This window comes from Ascaphus truei, chromosome 9 (assembly GCF_040206685.1).
Source record: "Ascaphus truei isolate aAscTru1 chromosome 9, aAscTru1.hap1, whole genome shotgun sequence".
NCBI classification, from domain to species: Eukaryota; Metazoa; Chordata; class Amphibia; order Anura; family Ascaphidae; genus Ascaphus; species Ascaphus truei.
Window position 1 is genome coordinate 13,841,274 of NC_134491.1, and position 12,263 is coordinate 13,853,536.

At 48.0% G+C, this 12,263-nt stretch overlaps 1 protein-coding gene across 6 annotated transcripts in view; it reads right to left on the minus strand.

Annotated features, from left to right (window-relative positions):
* RMDN3 (regulator of microtubule dynamics 3) overlaps window positions 1-12,263 on the minus strand; it is a 65,444-nt gene that overhangs the window by 37,384 nt on the left and 15,797 nt on the right. For 4 of the 6 annotated variants that reach the window (XR_012803762.1, XR_012803761.1, XM_075613423.1 and 1 more), the window contains exon 2: window positions 198-411. Coding sequence is in view for 4 of the 6 variants with exons in the window: in XM_075613423.1 (XP_075469538.1) it covers window positions 198-411 (214 nt within the window). In the remaining 2 variants the exon portion in view is untranslated. Of the gene's footprint in view, window positions 1-197; window positions 412-4,696; window positions 4,858-12,263 lie in introns of those variants that run through there. The other 2 variants (XM_075613424.1, XM_075613425.1) reach the window with 2 other exon arrangements.

Sequence of the window (12,263 nt, forward strand, 5' to 3'; positions counted from 1 at the left end):
TTTTAAATGTCATGCGTGCTAGCCCTCGTGATGTCAGGGAAATTAAAAATCGGGGGCACTCTAGAAACACGGATCTTGAGACCCAAAAACTGTTTTCCTTTATAAAACTGTGTCACATTTGATTCTTTTTCTTTAGTCCGTTTTCCATTTATTCTGATAAATAAAAAACAACAAAACCCCCCAAAACGTCCCTTTACCTTGATGCACGTGTCTCGAAGTCTCCAGAAAGTCACCGTGCTCGCCAGGCTTTTGTAGGTAGTACCCATTCCTCTCTTTTGAATCCCACGTCTTACTCCTCTTACGATTCCGCCTGTATACCACGTAAATTACGAACCCGGCAGTTGCCCCCACTACCAGCCCAAGTCCAACCCGATATAATGGGAGAAGTTTAGACATGACGGCTTCTTCCTCCTGGAAGGCGAATAGAAATACTTTCAGTTACGGCAGAATCTGTCCTTTTGTCTCATGAGAATACGGATTTCCTACAAATGTATTATTAACCCCATGACTGCCAGTTGGCCCCAAACACACCCTGCTCAGTAATACATTGTAGGCTCCTCTGGCAGAGAGACGGTTAAATGACTTCCTGGTCCATGTACATACAATTTTTGATTTAACACAGTAAGGCAGGGGTGCGCAAACTGGGGGGGGGGGGGTGCTTACAATGCCCCGCGCTCTTTCCCACAATATTTAAATTAAATGCGGGGGGAGTGCGTGAGGCCTCTAACTCGCTCACCGGCGACGTAACGCCATGATAACATGGCGTCAAATGGCAACGCGTTTTTGCAGAGGAAGTTAGTCCAAACATAATGGTCAAGTGATTTAAAAAAAAAAAAAACACGGACTAGTCCAGGTGTGACCAACTCTAGTCCTCAAGGGCCACCAACAGGTCACGTTTTTAGGATATCCCTGCTTCAGCACAGGTGGCTCAGTCGAAGACTGCATCACCTGTGTTGAAGCAGGGATATCCTGTAAACCTGTCCTGTTGATGCCCCTTGAGGACTGGAGTTGGTCACCCCTGGACTAGTCCTTTAAGCAATCATATATTTACATATAATTCCATAAGTAGCAATGCCATCAATGGCTGTTTATAGCAGGAGAGATAACAAGGCCACCCCCAAATATCCAAAGGAGCTTTAACAGTCAATTATGGACTATGGAGACATAGTATATGGCTCGGCTCTTCAAACCCACCTTAGCAAACTTGACACCCTCTACAATTCAATTTGTCGTTATGTTCTCCAATGCAACTACAACACACATCACTGCGAAATGCTCAAAGATCTAGATTGGTCAACACTAGAGTCTAGGCGCAAAGTTCACCTTTCCTGTCTCACCCTCAAATACTTTCTGGGCAAGCTACCCAGCTATCTGAACAAGCTCCTCACCCCTACCACATGCAGCACTTATCACCTGAGATCAGACTCCAGAAGACTATTCATGGTCCCAAGGCTCAACAAAGTATCCGGACGTTCCTCCTTCTCCTTCCGTGCACCCCAAAACTGGAACAACCTACCAGAGACTCTCACATCCACCACCAGTTTAAGTTCTTTCAAATCTAAGGCTGTCTCACACTTTAATCTGGTCTGTAACTGTTTCACACGCTCATAATATATATATTCTTTAACTGTGCACGCAATGTCTTGTATATAATGTATACCTTGTTCATTTATGTAACTGTACTTGCAACCATGTATTATTTGTTTTACTCTGTGCCCAGGACATACTTGAAAACGAGAGGTAACTCTCAATGTATTAATTCCTGGTAAAATATTTTATAAATAAATAAATAGACAGACAACAAAGGAGAACACACAGTAATAATTTCTCCGCTCAACATGCTAGGAAATGTCTAAAATGCCTATTTCTTTCTTCTATAAATGACCCTATTAACACTGTTAAAAGGGAATCTTTGGATACTTGTAAGATGGTCAGTAACCACTTACCTACCATGCTCCAAATAGCAGGTTCAGAACTTTCTTTTAAACAGTCACTCTTGTTTATAGAGCTACTTCTCTTGGCTACATAGTTGCATTCAGACTTTTCTTTTAAATACAGAGTAACTCTCTCTCAGTTACTTCTGCCGGCTACATAGTTGCAATACAACAGCTATCTAGATGTTGGGACACGTGATCATTTCTATTACCGCTCTCCAAGTACACATACAGAGAAATGCTAAACTGCGAATACATCACTGTTTACTTTTATAAACAAGTGCTGTTTAATTTGCACCCCAGGGCAATTATCTCCCAGAATATTTGTATAGACTCTACACTATATTTGTTACATTGACGTATAACAATACCTGGGTAAGATATACATCACTGCAGTCATATAGTCATCCCGGTAATTTATTCCTTAATGCAACTAATTTCTAATCATAAATGATTAGGTAGCTGTACATCTATAGTGATTATTTAGCTATATCACTTATTATTTTAACCTAAATTAGTCGTTTGTCCTCTTAATGTACTACCTAGTTTTATTATAGTTTATGAATTAGAGATTTGATTTTAGTATTTACAACTTATTGTTCATTCAGGGTCCCCCCGAGTGCTCTACAGTGTTTCCCAACTCCAGTCCTTAGGGAACCCTAACAGGTCAGGTCTTAAGGATATCCCTGCTCCAGCACAGGTGGCTCAGTCAAAATGATTGACCCACCTGTGCTGAAGCAGGGATATCCTTAAGACCCGACGGGTTTCCCTGAGGACTGGAGTTGGGAAATACTCATACCGGGTTCTTTTTCTTGAGTCTGACCAGTATATCACCTACCGACCATGTCAATTAAGATATTTAATAGCTTTTAACACTTGCGTTTGGAAACCTTACCCCACTAAGGGAAAATAAGTACGGCAGAACATGTACAACACGTTCTGATTTTGTTTGTAGAAGTCTGGGAGCCGTAACCCAAAGGAGGGAAGGACACAGTGATCGGAGACGCATTATTAAGCCTTAGGCTGCGCTTATAGTGCCGGCGACGGCTTTGTCGCCCGTCGCTTATAGTGGACGCGGCGGCGCGACCAAAAATCTGGTAGTCAGTACAATTTGATTTCTGGAGAGACGTCTCCACGTGACTGGCTATAAGCCAATCAGAGAGCTTCTCTGTCCCTCTGCCTTCCTGATGTCACTGGCCTTGTAGCCAGCGACGTCTCCAAAATATGAATTACAACTTTCGCAATGGCGACGGGTGACGTCATCAGTTGCGTCGCTGGCGACAGCATGCTGCGGTCGCTGGAAAAATCAGATTGACTTGGACTTCCAGCGATCGCGACCAAGCCGTCGCGCGCTTCTAATATAAGCGCACGCAACATTGTGTCGCTGTCACTAAGTGCAGCCTTAGAAGACACTCGATACATTATTCAGAATTGTTCTCAAATACAGAATGATGCATAGGATTGCCGTAAGAAAAGAAAAAAAGCAATCCACTAATGACTAAACATCCTTTGACAAGAGGTACAGTGGCAATGCCCCACAGGACAGCAAAGGGTGATCGCTGAAGTCTACAGGGGCAACAAATTGTGAACATTATTGGTTATTCTGCAGCATTGTGCGATGTGAATAGCAATACAACATACATGAAGGGTCACAATTAAAGTGCGTAATCACACAATTTTTATGCAGTCATGTGAAAAGAGATGATCCTAAGGCTGCGCTTATAGTGCCTTGCGACGCGTAAGCGCCACGGCGACGTAGCGACCAAAAATTTTGAAGCCGGGTAAATTTGATTTTTTAGGCAGTCGCCACATGTGATGGTCTCTAAACCAATCAAATTGCGCGGCCCACCCCCTTAGTGACGTCACTGGCCTTGTCGCCAGCGACGTCGCTAAAAACCTAGTTACAACTTTCACTAGTGGCGACGGCATCGGTTGCGTCGCCAGCACTATAAGCACTGCCTATGAAACTTTAAGAGGGTCCTCTAACACAATGAAGCACCCATTCCCATTACATGTATACAGCCGTGTGACCCACTCATGCAAGAGCGTGACCCCATTACATGCATACAGCCACGTGACACCAATGCAAGAGGGTCACCCCATCACATGTATACAGCCACGTGACACCCATGCAAGAGTAATACCATGGCATGCATAGCCACGTGACCCCCTCATGGAAGGTCACCCCATCACATGTATACAGCCACGTGACCCCCTCATGCAAGAGTAATACCATGGCATGCATAGCCACGTGACCCCCTCATGGAAGGTCACCCCATCACATGTATACAGCCACGTGACACCCATGCAAGAGTAATACCATGGCATGCATAGCCACGTGACCCCCTCATGGAAGGTCACCCCATCACATGTATACAGCCACGTGACACCCATGCAAGAGTAATACCATGGCATGCATAGCAACGTGACCCCCTCATGGAAGGTCACCCCATCACATGTATACAGCCACGTGACCCCCTCATGGAAGGTCACCCCATCACATGTACACAGCCACGTGACCCCCTCATGGAAGGTCACCCCATCACATGTATACAGCCACGTGACCCCCTCATGGGAGGTCACCCCATCACATATATACAGCCACGTGACACCCATGCAAGAGTAATACCATGGCATGCATAGCCACGTGACCCCCTCATGGAAGAGCGCAATCCCATTACATGTATAGGGTCGGATAAGGTGCCCTGATAAAGATCACCCCCCCCCCCCCCAAGTCCGTGTGGATGACGCAGGGCTCTCACACGTGTGTCCCCCGGTGTCACGCTGCTTCTCACTTCAGCGCTGAGCTGAGGCTGATCCCCAGCGGTAACGTTACACTCCCGCCGTTCCTGGTACCCGGTCCACGAAGAGGCAGCTGCGCGCGCACCTCAACCCCGCTGCTGACAGCCCCAGCGCGCGCTCAGTCACGTGCCTGCCGTGCCTCCCAGCGCGCGCTACAGACGTCATCCCTGGCTTCTCCTACACTGTTCCCGCCTACACCTCGCGACCCCCCCCTAACCATGTGCTTGTAACCCACTTGTTTCCCGCTCTATAAAAATGCTCGTTCTCACTGGAGCTAGGTGTGGGACAGGTAGACCTAGTTAGAGAGTGGGAAGGTGACAGTTGTGCGTTGATTAGAGGAAAATAAGTTACTAACTTGACAAGTTGTAGTGTGATGTAGCTATCCCCTCTCTCCAAGAAACATGTAGTATGTGCAAAGAAGGTTCTCCGCCTCCTTTAATAAAGATAACATGGGCTGAGTGAGTGGGTGACTGACTGCCTGGGTGGTTGGTTGTGTGTGCGTGGGGTGACTGACTACCGGCCTGGGTGGGTGCTGCTTCCTTGCCTCGCTTCCGTGCTGCTGCTCGGGGCGGAAGGAAAAGGCCGGACACCCTGCGCATGCGCGCCGAGACATCTTTTGTGCACATGCGCACAGGGATCTAAACTTCTTTTTTTAAACGCGGCCACGGTCGTGAACTCACCGGGCCCGGGACGCCAACCCCGGCAGACCCCCCCTGTTGGCGGCCTGGGGAAGTCAGGCCTTGCATGTGTAATGCAGGGAGAGTTCAAGTAGTTGGAAACCAGTCTCATTCATTGCAGAGTTCTTTATAGTCACTCCGGTCACTTATTTAGTGACAGGCCCATACCTATGTAATAGTAAAAAATGACGACGTTGATATTATTGCAGTATTGCTTTGTCAGCAATGGAGTAGGTGCACTGCAATTACATGCAACAGCTCCAAAGAAGAAAGCTACCAATGCAAACAGGATAGCAGCAGCCACCCTTCAAAGAAAGCAGCACCAGGGTGACCAGATGTCCTGATATAGCTGGGACAGTCCCGGTTTTTAGGCCATTGTCCCGTCTTTTTTGGCCACTGTCTCGGTTTTGATCGGCGCAGGCCCCACATGCGCGATCGGCGCGTGCTGGTTGTGGCCACGCATACGCAGCTGGCAAGTGCTGACCGTGCATGCGCCATGGTCGCTTGCCGGCTACGCATGTGTAATCGGTGCTTGCCTGCTGCTCATGCACATTTGTGATCAGCACTTGCCAGCCACGCATGCGCAAATCGGGACTTGCCAGCTGCACGCTTGTGCTCGCCGTTCACACGTGCATAATTTTCCCAGGACAAATATCGTCACCCTAAGCAGCACCCCTCCTTTAAGGACATCAGCACCCCTTCCCAATAGAGTCAATTTGCCCCATTCTTTTTAAACCCCTCCATCCTCCCAATGCTGAAATTTAGTTATCATTTTTTACATTTATTTTCAAAATTGAATTTAACAAAAAAACTACCCCATTTAATTTGAAATAAATGTTCAAACTAAAATAAACCAACACGTTTTATGGGGCCGTTTTGAACTGATGACAGAGGTCTGAGCGGAGCGACAGGAGCGGCACGAATTTCTGAAGCCGGTCAAATTTGATTTTTCAGAGGCAGTCGCCACATGTGACAGCCTCTGAACCAATCAAAGACCTGGTCGCCTGCGACGTCGCCGAAAAGCAAATTACAACTTTTGCTAGCGGCGACGTCATCCGTTGCACCCCCTTGAGAAAGGTCCTATTCCAGGACCGAAACGTCGGATTGGGTGACTTATCTTTTCTATTCAGATGCCCAATACAGTTTTTCATGATTACTGAACCGAGTGCAGTCTTTCTTTACCGGACGAGAGAATGGTAATGTTGTATTTTTATTATTTGAGACTAGCACCTGTCTATATGAACCAGTACATTGAGTGCAAGCTGTGATGTTTGTTTATATATATATACAGTGCTCGACAAACCTATACATTTGCTCGCCCCGGGCGAGTGGATTTAACCCCCGGGCGAGTAAATATTGGCCCAAGCAGCACACGTTTGGTACTAGGTGGCGAGTAGATTTTTTTGTGTGGCGAGTACATTTTTTGGTGATTTGTCAACCACTGTATATATATATATATATATATATATATATATATTAAACCTGTTATCACTAAAGGTATTCCCATCACGTTGCAGGAGTTCATTTGCCTTAGGATCCACATATTTATTTTTGGGAATAAATTGAGAAGCGTTTCTTCCACACCCCCCCCCCCCCCCGCTTCCCCCTTGACGCCTTGATAATCACCTTAATCCTAAATGATTATTTAATTAGAAATGGGATATCCTCAAGAGAATTTGAGGACACATTTGTTAGTTTTTAAGTGTTCAGCCAAGTAAATAACGTAATGAGATTCCACGGACACCACAAGTGCCGCGTGTAAGTTAATATGATTTAATTCTAATGTGTCCGCGTTCCGATGTGCCTTGCAAATGGGTCAAATTCCTAGATATACATTTGTGTGTGTTTATAGTAAGACTGGCAATGTACCAACGGTATCCCTTCCTTTGGGGCCCGAGCTTTTAGTGATGTTGCTCCGTCTCTTTGGCTCATACGGTCCCAGAATCCTTCTCTCTAGAAATCTATAAAAACAGGCTCGAGACTTCGCGGTTTACCCAGTCATTTGATCATTGAACCTCATCCTGTCCGAAATGTACAACTTGCAGTATCTTTCCATCCTGTATCCTGTTCTTCCAATATATTTTAGGTTTATCTTGTGTTTGGTCTCTTTTATAGCTTTAAATGTGTTTTTTTTTGTTTAGTTTTTGGTAACTGTGATGTGTTTTGAGGGCATTTGGGAAAAAACACTCTATATTAAAAAGTTATTATTTATTACTGCGCCCTATCAAATGAATGAAAATTGTCAGAAAGGTCGATAGTCCTATGGCCCTAATGATGTTCCTTGAAAATCCTATATATTCTTCCTGTGTCTGGCAGCAAAAGAGCTAATTTAGGATAGCATTTGTGGCCCTGCTTTCCTGTCTCTCAATAGATAATGAGTACCTAACCAAGGGAAAGTGCCTGAAAAGGAGGAGGGGAGGGAAGTATTTATAGGCAGAGCGGGAGGAACTTGCATAGTCTCACCCCACTAGTTCAGTCGAATCAATAGTTTGTCTTCAGAACTAGGGGAAAGATCATTTATTGGCTGTTTGGAGGGGTTACCTTGCCGGTGACTTCTCTATTATGTCAATGGCTAATGAGGTCGTATTTTATTTTGCTGACATTTTTTACTTGAATCTCAATTGTCTTATCATGAGAGGTCCTGGTTGTTTCTTTTAAAATCAACAGGAAAGTCTGCATCAAAATAAGATGTATACCTCAATGCCTACCTTTTTTCTGAGAGCCAAAAACACCTGTTGGCTAGCAAGAGCATAAAGAGGGTCCTGTATACCACCTGGTCACCGTTGCTGCCAGAGGGGCCTACCATGCATCGCAAAGCAATATGTTGGAGGCCTGTAGACGGACGTTCACAGAGGTACACAATTGGAGACTTTATAAGGTGAAATTATAATAGGCTTTATTGTGCCTTTTCCTTTTCATCAGGAAACCATCCAAACACAGGGAGGGGGGGGGGGAACAAAGCTTCTATTCACTTGGGAGTAGTTCTAGTGAAATCCTATGAAATGAATTCACATCTCCCTTAGTAAAGCATGTCTCGCAGCCCCAAAACATATAGCAAGAAATAAGCAGATATAAGCAGTCTCTTAATAATGAAAGTCTTATCTGTTAGCTGCTGTAGAGTAAGCTTCTCTGCTCTCCTGGAACCGCACCTGTGCGTGCACAGAAAATCAGCATCCAGGTTTAGAAGTCTTATTTGGTGTCTTGCAATCAGCTATGCTGGGCAGAGCTCAAGACCGGTCAGCTCCAGAGATGTGTGTTCTCTTGGTCAGTCTCTCCTGGGAGACTCAAGAACACTGCTCTGTCTCTCCAAAGCTCAGCTCTCATTCAGAGCTAAGGAGTCACTTCCTGTCTCAAAGGCAGGCTTTTTCTGCCACCTCTAATCAGGCAGGTGGTGTTAGTTAATTTGCTACCAGCAGTTAACCACCACACTGCTGGATTAGAGGCACATTTGTGAACAGGGATAAGTCCCCTGATACAAGGCCCCTCTGTGAAGTCAGGCCCGAACTCTGCGGTCGTCTAGGCCCGGATCAGCTGTCTTAGCTATAAACTGAGAAAGTGACATAGGGGTAGGGTGACCAGATTTTCAAAATGAAAAACCGGGACACTTAAAAAAATTATTTATAAAACAATGTACATCACGTCACGCCCCCCGTTGCCATGACAACAAGACACTGTAACGTCAGGCGGTGACATGTTGTCATGACAATGAGGCATCACGTGATGCCTCATCACCATAATGCGTCACGTTGTCATGTCAACTTGATGCCGCGTGACGTCAGTGAGCAGCTCATTGTTATGGCAATAGACATTACGTGACGCCGCGCAGCCATGTTGACGGAATTTGGAGGAGAGGATACAGCCATAGGCAAGATAAATAAATATATAATAAAAAGATCTAAAAAATGTTATCTCTGGGTTAGCCTTCAATAAAAGATGGCAACCCTGGCTGCAGTGTGTTTCTGTATACAGAGGTGGGCCCTGCAGTGTGTGTTTGTGTGTATAGAGGTGGGGGCTGCAATGTGTGTTTGTGTGTATAGAGGATTTCACTATCAGAAATAAATAAAACAAACCACTTTGCAGCCTGAAATCTGAAATGTAATTTCTAATCTCTACTGTACTTAATAAAAAATTAATACATTAATTAAAATTACATAAATAATGACATTAAAACTAAATAAATAATAAATTGACATTAATTAAAATTAAATAAAAATGAAGGCATTAATTAAAATTAAGACATTTTAAAAATTTGACATTCCACATTCCTGACCTGACCTTGTGGCTTGTGTATATAATATTACAATTTGTCAAACACTCGCCCCTACCTTCCATCAATTGCCCCACTCTGCGCACTCAATCCACCCACAAAATACATACCAAAAAAACCCACCCCGCAATACATAATAAAAATACCCGACCCCGCCAATACATTTTTAAAAGACCCCCGCTGCCCCAATACATTTTTAAAAGACTCCCACCCCCCATAAATATTTTAAAAAATTGTGCCGCACAGGTCTCTACACCCCCCCCCCCCCGCTGCATCCCCCATCTCTCTCCCCCCTGCATCCCCCATCTCTCTCCCCCACCCCTGCATCTTCCATCTCTCTCCCCCACCCCTGAATCTTCCATCTCTCTCCCCCACCCCTGCATCTTCCATCTCTCTCCCCCACCCCTGAATCTTCCATCTCTCTCCCCCACCCCTGAATCTTCCATCTCTCTCCCCCACCCCTGCATCTTCCATCTCTCTCCCCCACCCCTGCATCTTCCATCTCTCTCCCCCACCCTGCATCTTCCATCTCTCTCCCCCACCCCTGCATCTTCCATCTCTCTCCCCCACCCCTGCATCTTCCATCTCTCCCCCCCACCCCTGCATCTTCCATCTCTCTCCCACACCCCTGAATCTTCCATCTCTCTCCCCCACCCCTGCATCTTCCATCTCTCTCCCCCACCCCTGCATCTTCCATCTCTCTCCCCCACCCTGCATCTTCCATCTCTCCCCCCCACTCGTGCATCTTCCATCTCTCCCCCCCCACCCCTGCATCTTCCATCTCTCCCCCCCACCCCTGCATCTTCCATCTCTCCCCCCCACCCCTGCATCTTCCATCTCTCCCCCCCACCCCTGCATCTTCCATCTCTCCCCCCCACCCCTGCATCTTCCATCTCTCCCCCCCACCCCTGCATCTTCCATCTCTCCCCCCCACCCCTGCATCTTCCATCTCTCCCCCCCCACCCCTGTATCTTCCATCTCTCTCTCCCCCACCCCTGCATCTTCCATCTCTCCCCCCCCCACCCCTGTATCTTCCATCTCTCCTGCCCCCCACCCCTGTATCTTCCATCTCTCTCCCCCACCCCTGCATCTCCCATCTCCCCCCATATCCTACCTCAGACTGCTGCAGGTTCGGCGGAGGCGGCACACGCTCACTAGCAGCACTGTTAGCAAGCAGCTGTGAGCGGGCTCTTGGGGGGTTGAGGGAGCGGGCTCTGGGGTGGGGGGAGCGAGCTGGGGTGCCAGGGGGAGAGCGAGCCAGGGTGCCAGGGGGAGGGAAAGCCGAGATGCCGGGGGGAGGGAGAGCCGGGGAGCGGGTGCCGGAAGGAGAGCCGGGGAGCTAGAAGGAGGAGCCGGGAGCCAGAGGGAGGACCGGGGAGCCAGAAGGAGGAGCCGGGAGCCAGAGGGAGGACCGGGGAGCCAAGGGGAGAACCGGGGAGCTGTAGGGAGGGCCGGGGAGCCAAAGGGAGAACCGGGGAGCCAGAGGGAGGAGCCGGGAGCCAGAGGGAGGACCGGGGAGCTGTAGGGAGGGCCGGGGAGCCAGAAGGAGGAGCCGGGAGCCAGAGGGAGGACCGGGGAGCCAAGGGGAGAACCGGGGAGCTGTAGGGAGGGCCGGGGAGTCAAAGGGAGAACCGGGGAGCCAGAGGGAGGAGCCGGGAGCCAGAGGGAGGACCGGGGAGCTGTAGGGAGGGCCGGGCAGCCAAAGGGAGAACCGGAGGGTGGGCCGGGGAGCTAAAGGGAGAACCGGGGGGCCAAAGGGAGAACCGGGGAGTCGGGAGGGCCGGGGGAGGGAAGGCAAGGGAGAGCGGGAGGCCACGTGGCCGCCCCTGTGACTGCCTTTTTGACAAAGCCCCGCCCCGGCATCTCATCCAATCCCCTGCGGGCCGGCATTCTAAAGCTCCGCCCCCGGCATCCCATCCAATCCCCTGCGGCCCAGCATGTTTAACGAAAGAAGCCCAACCCCCGGGCATTCTCAAAATACCCGCTGCTGCTGCCGCCGCATCCTCCTCCTCGCCGCCTCGCCGACACAGAAAATCCGGGACATTACCGGGACGGACCGGCAACCGGGACAGGGGAGAAAAAACCGGGACTGTCCTGGCAAAACCGGGACATCTGGGCACCCTACATAGGGGGTCTCAAGTAACCAGCACTAGGATCTAAGCAGCCATTTTGTTTGCCTGTTCTTGTCAGCCATTTTGTTTGTCTGTTCTTGTCCCTGTCTGTGAACCATTTTGACGTGTTCTGTCTCTGTGTGTCATCCATTTTGGTGTTTGTCTGCTTGGAAGCATGAAATGGAAGGACAGTTTGGGTTTGAAAGAATATTTCGCTCTCAGCAAATTTTGTTGATGCTAGCCATGGCCAGCTACAAAGGAAGGGAGTATTGTCTACAGACTTGGGAAAGTACTAAGCAGTTAGGTGGGATCACAGATAAAACCAACTTTTCACATTCAAGTGTAAGGTGGTGGAATCAGAGATAGAAATCATTTCTCACATTCACCCCCCTTAAAGAATGCAAAAACATGGCAGGCCCCAGATGCGTATATGGGGGAAAGGTTATGAGCTTGCATAATGATTTTAGCTGAC